The sequence below is a fragment of the Gekko japonicus genome, unplaced genomic scaffold (assembly GCF_001447785.1).
Source record: "Gekko japonicus isolate JY-2015 unplaced genomic scaffold, Gekko_japonicus_V1.1 scaffold2829, whole genome shotgun sequence".
Taxonomy (NCBI): Eukaryota; Metazoa; Chordata; class Lepidosauria; order Squamata; family Gekkonidae; genus Gekko; species Gekko japonicus.
The window spans coordinates 16806-26377 of record NW_015165909.1 but is presented as its reverse complement, the minus strand read 5'-3'; the positions used below and the strand labels follow the sequence as shown (position 1 = coordinate 26377).

Sequence of the window (9572 nt, the reverse complement as noted above, 5' to 3'; positions counted from 1 at the left end):
ACATCTGTCCATTCCTGTATCTCCCAGGTAAGCATGATGTAATCTCACAGGCCATATGCAAAATGTTCACTATTGTACTCAGAACTCCTGCACCCATATTTTTAAGTAGAATGGCGGCGGCCCCAGAAGGAGACCAATGGATGTAGCTTTTTGTGCAAAAAAAAAGAAAGTGCAGTGTTTCTCAGCAACAACAACATGCATGTTTGAGACCACATCAGGTTAGAGGAAGAGAAAAACATTAATCCTCCCCCTCTGTATTTCTGTATATAATACGGAAAGGTTTGCTGTCAACCTGATATTTTGTCATAGCCCCACCCCCCTCTCGTTCTGTCCATCATGTCATTTTGGCCTTAGCCAGTGAGAATCATGTAACTTTGATAGTTTCAGAGGGTGGCCTTGTTAGTCTGTAGCAGCAAAATGAAGCAGGACTTCAGTGGCACTTCAAAGACTAACTACATTTGTGCAGGAATAAATTGTTGTTAGTCCTTAAGGTGCCACTGATCTCCTGTTCTGTTGTAGCTTTTATGGAAGTGGTGGGTTTTTTTAGATGTCTCCACGGCAATTCCAGGATAGGTGTGAGCTTGACAATAGGATACTCTTGGCACTGAGAGTCAGCTTCACATTGAGGCATTGGTGGTGGGTAAAATCCCCTCTTTTGTTTTAATTCTCCTCTCCACTTCCTCTCCTCCTCAGAAGCATGACTATTTATTTATTTATTTATTTATTTCCACTTATACGCCGCCCTCCCCGCGTGCGGGCTCAGGGCGGCTTACAACCGTGGCAGGGAGACTGGTAGGTGTTGATGAATCTGTTGACAGGAGCGGCCTTGCTGAGTCAGACAGTGGTCTCCCCTCATCTGGCCAGAGAGCTAAGCAGTGGCTTGCAGTGTTCCCAGGTAATTTCAGCTCTCAGCTCCCCATCCTCTGTTATTCATGCTCAGCTTCTGGAAATAAGATGTTGATGACACCTTGAATAGAGGGTTGTGGTGCCTGCGTAACTTGACGGCCTGCCATTGGTTGTGCTGTCTTCAGTGAAGGTCTCTAATCCTTTAATATATTGTTTGAGTTCAAAACATCCCTGTATGCTATCGATATAGAATAGTGGTGGTGGTGATGTTTGGCCACATGCAGAGATCCTCACAGTCTTGCAAAAAACAAGCATGTTAGTTCTCCTCCTGTCCAATGCAGAGAAGGCAGGAGTTGGGCCGCTGTTGATGCTCATAACGGATAGAGAGCCAGACAACGAGGACACAAGTTACTGCTTGGATCGCCGCAAGTAGGAAGGAATAATTATCCATCTGACACTTGTTGATGTTCCTTGGGGGGGGGGATTAATCAGTAAGCACCCCTTACCACACTCTACAGCATTCACTATTCATGGTGTTTCATTTCCTGGATGCTCCATGTCCAGCAATCCAAAAGCATGTTCCCTCAAACCCCAGGCTCCATCCTGCACAGCCCTCATGCCTTGCCGTTATAGATAGGTAAGGGCCTACTGGTGGGGCCAGGCAATTGCACCATAGTGGCTCTCCATTCGTAGGCAGCCAGCAAGGTCTTAGGCCAGATGTCACTCTGGGACATTCTGTCGGAGTGCATGCCCTCTTCCAACTTCCAACCACCATGCATCTGCCGTTGACCTGGCATGGGAGCCTGCTTACCAAGAGGCCTGAAGCCACCTCTGCAACCACAGACCTGAGGTTACTGCAAACACAAAGTTCTACCTGCCGTAGTCCCATTTGACAATCTACCACAGGCAGAATAAATCAAAGATAACATTGGTTATTTACAGGCAGAATAAATCAAAGATAACATTGGTTATTTACATTAATGAGTTGGTTACATTAGCAATCTAACCAGTCAGGAATGGTTTAGAAATGCTTAGCCATGTCCATTCACATCAGCAGAAACAGTGGCAATTTATTACAGAAAGCATCATAGGTACTGTGGTTTTTCATTAAAAAAAGGCACGAGAAGGACTCAGGGCACCATGATGGAGGCTTTACAGGGCAAAGGCATACAGACTTTAGGACAGAACCCTGTGAAAACTGAAAAAGACATTCTGTCACGGGGCATCAAGTGGCAAATGGGGTTCAGTGCAGCCAAGTGCAAAGTGATGCACATTGGGGCCAAAAATCCTAACTATAAATACACGTTGATGGCGTCCAAACTGGCAGAGACTGATCAAGAGAGAGATCTTGGAGTTGTAGTAGATAAATCACTGAAAATGTCGAGACAGTGTGTGACTGCAATAAAGAAGGCCAATGCTATGCTGGGGATTATTAGGAAGGGTATTGAAAACAGATCAGCCAATATCATAATGCCCCTATATAAATCAATGGTGCGACCTCATTTGGAATACTGTGTACAGTTCTGGTCACCACACCACAAAAAGGATATTATAGCATTGGAAAAAGTGCAGAAAAGGGCAACTAGAATGATAAAAGGGTTGGAACACTTTCCCTATGGAGAAAAGTTGAAGTGTTTGGGGCTCTTTAGCTTGGAGAAGCGACGACTGAGGGGTGACATGATCGAGGTTTATAAGATTATGCATGGGATAGAGCAGGTAGAGAAAGAAGTACTTTTCTCCCTTTCTCACAATACAAGAACTCATGGGCACTCAATGAAATTGCTGAGCAGTCTGGTTAGAACGGATAAAAGGAAGTACTTCTTCACCCAAAGAGTGATTCACACCTGGAATTCCCACTGCCATAGGAGGTGGTGGCGGCTACAAGCATGGACGGCTTCAAAAGGGAATTAGATAAGCATATGGAGCAGAGGTCCATCAGTGGCAGTTAGCCACAAGGTATCAGATAGGAACTCTCAGTCTGGGGTAAGGGATGCTCTGTGGTGCTTGGGGGGGGGGGGGCAACAGGGGAAGGGCTTCTAGTATCCTGGCCCCACTGCTGGACCTCCTGATGGCACCTGGTATTTTTGGCCACTGTGTGACAGTGTTGGACTGGATGGGGCACTGGCCTGATCCAGCATTGGCTTCTCTTATGTTCCTATGTTCTTTACAAGCCATGCCAAGCAGGCACAAAGCTTTTAGACAGGATGTTCTCCTTCTGTTGTTTCTCACTAAAATTCTCTTTTTGGAAAAAAAAAAAAAGAAAGTTTATTTGGGAAAAGTATTTGAGACATTTGTTTGCTGCCTTTCCAGACCTGCTTGAACACTGGGATTCTCAGGAAACTGATAGGTGCAGTGGAAGACCCAAAGTACCAGTTGTCAGGCTTAAGAAGTTACTTTTAATAACTGTTGTCACAGGTCCTGATCTATCTAGACAGAGTCATGCACAACTGTTGCATTGAACACGTCTAGTTAGCCTGAGGCCCCCATCACACACCCCTTCTGTCAGACTCCTGCAAGCAATCAGTTCCCAACAGCTTTCATTCATTGAGACATTGAGAGTATGCAGATGTCTAAATGCTTTTGTGTTAGAACTGGCTTAAAGCACACACAAAAAGCTGATCTACATCATTCAAGGGGGTCCCCTGACGGCCCAGGGGACCAATCAGAGGCCAGGTAGAAACCCGCCAAAGTAACGGGCAATCATTCTCAGGAGAAAAGAACACCAGACTGGAAACACAGCAGAGACGAAAGTCAAAATTCCAGAGTTCCCTCCACACACACCCCTGGCAGCATAGCCAGAGGCCTAGCTGACACTTTCTCATACAAACAGCTGTTTCCCAGTGGTACAATCCAGTGCTGCTGAGGAGTGTCTGACTACATGGACTAATCCAACTGTGAAAATCTTTTCTGACTCTGGAGTAGTAGAATGCTAATCAGATGGAAAAGGCCCCACCCACACTCACACCCCAGTGGTGCAGGATCATGCCATAAGGAAATGGTTCCCGTACCACCAAGTAAGTATGTGAAGAAGGTCTCAAACAGGTGGGAGACATGTCATTGTTTCTGTACTACGAGACAGGTAAGAAAAGGCATTCCAGTCCACACCATGCAGATAAGACTGTGAGTCACACTGGACCCTGCCCATCTGGATACACATCAGAGTGATTACACACATCCACATCCAATTTGTCCATGCAATTCTGAATCCAAGAAGAGAATCCTATACGGAATCCTGTTAAATGAGGGCATCACTGTCAAAAGGTAGGTTTTTTGAACCAAAATGAAGTGTGTCCCAAGGGCAGGGTGAGGATAATCTTTCAAATCTACATTCATATGTGAGTACAAGGGATAGTATTCATGTTTAATGTGGAATTTAAAACAGAGTCTTGCTTTTCCATGATAACTACTCTCTTCTTGTTCTTAGCCCTGATGCCTTCTCTTATGGCTAGGGGGCAGCGTGTCCTCTGGGCAGTTCATCCAACCATTGGCTGGCAGGGAGAGAAGAGTCAGGAGGCCAGATCCTAAAAGGTATCCCACACCAGAAATGAAGTAGGAGAGACCCATGATGGCTCCTTGCATGGATTTGGGAGCTTCGGAGTAGGCAAACTCCAGCCCTAGGAAAGAGTCCAGTGAATCAGTCAGCAAGGAGATCAAGATACGGTCAAGAAGTGGCGTAGAGATGATGGAGACAGGACATTCCTCTGAAGCCATGGGGGTGACAAGACAGCAGTGCAGTTCCCCCCACTCCACTCACACATACTAAGAGTTACTTAAAAAGAGAAAATCTGAACACATTAGGTAAAACTGTAAATGCTCAGTTTGTTGGTTTTTACTGTGTATTGTTTTTCATATTTTGTAAGTTGCCTTATATATTCAAAGGCAGCATATAAATAAGTATACCCCACACATAAGCATGCGAAACATATAGCCCAACCACTCCTATAAAGAGGAAAATCTGATGCTGGACTGATTAGAAATGACGAAGCACTGAGTGGGAGCGGGTAGGGAGGGGGCCCCTAACCCCCCCCCCCCCCGTTCCCTGTTCAAATACAGCAACTTTTCAGATGTTTGTTTGAAAGGACAATAGGTCTCTCCTATGCTGCTTACCTGGGATGCTAGCAAAGATCTCGCTGATGCCAATAAGCAGGTACTAGGGGATTTGCCACCAGATGGGGAGGGACGCGGCAATATAATCATCCTTCCCAATTTGCTGGGAGATGGTATCATTGTTGTGCACATATTTTAGCCTCTTAGTCTCAAGAACACCTATTCACTAGAAACATTTCCGTTCAGGGAATACCTGAGCAACTGTCTTCCAACTTAGGGACCCCCTATTAGGGTTGTCGTTAACAACACTATGCAGTATACAGTAACAGCTCCACCTGTTGCCAGTTAAAAAGGTAAAGGTTCCCTTGCTCGAAAGCCAGTCGAATCCGACTCTAGGGTTGCTCATCTCCATTTCAAAGCCAAAGAGCCAGCGCTGTCCGAAGATGTTTCCGTGGTCATGTGGCCGGCATGACTAAACACCAAAGCGCACGGAACGCTGTTCCCTTCCCACCGAAGTGGTCCCTATTGATCTACTTGCCATTTCTTGCTTTCGAACGTCTAGGTTGGCAGGAGCTGGAACTAGAGACGGGAGCTCACTCCGTCATGCGGCACACTCGGGTGTGCGGCACACACCGAACTTCCACAGCCTGCAGCTCAGCGTCTTAACCACTTGAGCCACCGCAGCTCCTAACAAGAGCCACTTAATTCCCTTCATGGCAATTTATTGCACTTCAAATGGCCCCCCTCCCTTTCACAGCATTGTGTTCTTGTGAATTACGATGCCAATGGCTGCCTGATGGCAATACACAAGTAGTGCAGCCCAAGGGGGGAGCAGGAAGTAGGGCTCTCTGTGGGCATGCCCAGATGGCCCAGATGAGAACAGTAACACTCAACTGTACAGGTATGATAGGCAAGTGTAGATGTTTTTAAACCAGGACTACTGCGGTGGCTCAAGTGGTTAAGACGCTGAACTGCAGGCTGTGGAAGGTCGGTAGTTCAGCAATTTGAGACCCGAGTGTGCCGCATGACGGAGTGAGCTCCCGTCTCTAGTTCCAGCTCCTGCCAACCTAGCAGTTTGAAAGCAAGAAATTGCAAGTAGATAAATAGGTACCACTTTGGTGGGAAGGTAACAGCGTTCCGTGCACCTTGGTGTTTAGTCATGCCGGCCACATGACCACAGAAATGTCTTCAGACAGCGCTGGCTCTTTGGCTTTGAAAGGGAGATGAGCACCACAACCCTAGAGTCGGATTCGACTGGCTTTCGAGCAAGGGAACCTTTACCTTTTACGGTTTGTTGATCTTACTGTTCTCTGCTAGTTATATAGCTTGGCAAGGAACCAACCCCGGCTAAAGCATCCCATGGCTCAAGGCAGACTTAAATTTTCAGGGGGGAAGTGGTGGGAAGGTTTGACTCCACACATTCCACATCAAAAGCTCTCTGCCTGCATATGAATACTATGTTGTGAAGCAGGGCTCTTGCCTAGTTTTCTCCCTGATGTGCTAGTTTAATTTGTGTGTGTGTGTGTGTGTGTGTGTGTGTGTGTGTGTGTGTGTGTGTAAAAGAAGTGGCATGTAAATGCATACAATCCTCCCATTTGCACACTAAACTGGTACGGTCCTAGATATTTCTGAATGCAAGAGCCTGTGTGGTGCCAGTGGCCTGATTGTCAAAGTGGGATTCACCAGGCTCACTGAATGATCTAGGCAAGGCATCGTCTTTCAACTTAGCCTACCTCACAGCTTTGTTGTCAGGATAAAGTTAAAGCAGGGTGCCTTTTCCTTTCCTTTCCTTTTTTTTTTTTTTTTGAAAAAGAGCTGCCGAACTCTCAAGAGGGAAATGAAGTTTTCAATCTGCTTACTGAAAACTCATAAACTTTTAAACATTTTAAAAAGAATTTTGCCAAAGAGGTTCTGGAACTCTGTTCCAGCACGTTCCCCCAGGGGGAAAAAACACCTGTAAATGCCACCCTGAGCAACTTGATGAAAGTGTAAGGAAAAAATGTGATCCATGTGCAAATTAGTACTGAGGAGCTTTGGAAGCATGCTCCTGGGTCCCGAAATGATAGATTATGTTTTTTAGTTTTTTAGCCATGTGGGTTAAACAAAACCCAACTCTGATCCTTTACACTTGGGTCGCAAAAGCTTTACCTCTAGAAGGCATGGCATATACAGCAAAGGTTGCATGAATATCTTACCTGCTGCAATGACTGAGGCAAAGCCAAAGATCCTACCCACAGCCATCCTCTTTAGTGGTGAAGGCAACAGCTTCCTCTTTGCCAGGAATGGGTCTATGACACGGTCTTTCAGTGGGACCAGGATCAGTAGAAATACCACATTGGTTAGAAGGAGCCAGGCATCTGGGAACTAGGAAGAGAAATTCCCAGTTCATATCTAGTTGATGGTCCACATGTCAGACCTCAAACAACACTGTTCCAGAACCTCATAATTCCAGAGGGGTAACCATGCTAGTCTGTTGTAACAAAAATAAACAGGAGTCTTCTGACCCTAAAGGCTAGTAAAATAGTATCCCAGCATAAGCTTTTTCAGGCTGGAGCCCACTATGTAGTGGAGCCTCACTATGCTGTTATTGTCTGTAAGGATATGATAAGTAAAAAGAACAGCAGAGTCAAGCATCCATTAAATACAGGAAGTATTGTATGAAATGTCATTATGCAACATTCAAATCTATTCAAGAAAAATACAGAGACCTTTCACTAGTTATGCCAAGGTGGTTAACTCCTGTAGTGAGTTGAGAAATCCCAAGCCTTCGCTCAAGCTGAAGGGGGAAGGAAGCAGCATGCAACCTAAACACCTCCTAAGGGTGTAGACTTTCCAATTTCCCAGGGGGGGGGGGGGCTGGGGCTGGGCCAGAGGCATTGCTGTGGTAGGAGCAAGGGTGGCTCCCGGGGGAGGCTGAGCACTTTCCTGAAATTTAGGCGGGGCCCCCACAAAGATTACGCCTATGTACCCAGACCATCAAGGGCTCATTCACTTGCTCTTCCTCCAACTTCTACTTGCCATCTACCATATGCTGTCACCTGCCAACAATGCCCTTCTGCTGTCTTCATTGAACAAACGGGTCCGTTTCTGTGCAAAAGAATAAATGAACAGAAAGTGGGCATCAAAAAGGCAGCATTCAGAAACCTGTGGCAGACCACTGCAGACGTCCAGGACACGACTCTGTCACTGACCAGAGACTCACCAATCTTCAACAAAGAAACTTTAAAGGGAGTCTCCCAAGAGAGATGTCTGAATCCAAATTGAACAAAACGTAGGATTGTATTTGTTAAGTATGGAACTCAGCGCCGTCTCGTAAGTAACAGTGAATCAGCTTTATTGAAGTAACAGGAACAATCAGAGAACACACACACACAAAGTGGAGCTCCTTTTAAACTATTCCGGGCTGGAGTAGCCATGCCCTAGAACAGTTAAGGACCAATGGAATTACAATGATAACAACCAATCAGATTCATTCCCTCCTGAACATTGCTCTGCATTCTGATTGGGTACTTATATACAACAGCCAATAGAATTGTGACAGCTTACAATCCTTACTGTGGTCTCAAGCTTAACATGGTTTTTAATACAGTTAAAGACATAACAGTATTCACCAAGAGATAACCTGTTTTAGCCTATACCAGCATGAAAAAGTTTTAACATAACAAAATAGTCTGTTATTGGCAATCCCAATTGTTGTGAAAGGTTACTGTGCTTCTCTTCTATACTTTTGCATTTAACATAGAAATGTCACATGTGATACCTCCTACATTTCACAGTCTTTTAACCCTTGTTCACATTCCCCCCGTGTGTGTATATATATATATCTCCATATGACTATATCCCATAGAAACAGATACTTCAAAAAAACTCGTTGCCACAAGATTTTCTTCTACTTCTTTGCTGCAACAGACGAACATGGCTGCCCAACACCTGTGCGACCTCTTCAGCCAATGTGTCCACCGCTTGCAATCCCATCCCCATTCACAGCACGGAGGGCAGCTGCCAGTAGTGGGATGAGCGGTGCTGTGGTGAGTGGGCTGAATTTCAGACAGAGCACCGGATGAAACTGAGCGCTCCATGCCGAAGTCTGCATCAAGCCACTTGCGATACACCTTCCGCATCTCAATCGGATTGTTTGAAGCAGTCCTCATTGGCATGACCAAGCCATACGCCCAGCCGAGCACACAGCAACAGCTTGGCATTGCAGTGTATTCCCTGCCTCCACCTCCAGCGATCATGAACTGATCGTGTGCCAGCAGCACAATACTAACAACCACACTTTCAGTAAAATGCCCTAACAGACATTTAAAGTATTTCACAGCAAAGTGCCATAAACCTAGCATTACACATGGTGGGAACTGTACATAGCTGGCTAATTGCAGGAAGAAAAACAGACATGCAGAAACTGAAATAGTTTTCCAGAGACCAATGTATGACTCATGGTTCTGTGAACTGGTCTCAGTTCCACAGATGTTTTTCTCAAATTAAAGTTAAAAGACAGCCCTCAAACTATAATATAAGCCCCACAAGCACTGCACAGAGATAGCAGTGTGGCCAAAAAGGCTGATTCTGGAGATAAATCAATAGCATATTCTGCCTTCAAATAAAAGCGGTTGCTTTCATCATCCTGAAATAGAAGAGGGTCTCCATGAAAAACAATTCTGCTGTCAGTGCCAGCA

General features: G+C 45.5%; 1 protein-coding gene across 1 annotated transcript in view; it reads right to left on the bottom strand.

Moving 5' to 3' along the window:
- Positions 1-1162: 1162 nt before the first annotated feature.
- The window catches only part of SLC15A3 (solute carrier family 15 (oligopeptide transporter), member 3), a 12786-nt gene continuing 4376 nt past the window's right edge, over positions 1163-9572 (bottom strand). Inside the window, 4 exon segments of the mRNA XM_015411381.1 lie at positions 1163-1316; positions 4301-4460; positions 4954-5112; positions 7089-7257. Coding sequence (XP_015266867.1) covers positions 1163-1316; positions 4301-4460; positions 4954-5112; positions 7089-7257 — 642 coding nt within the window.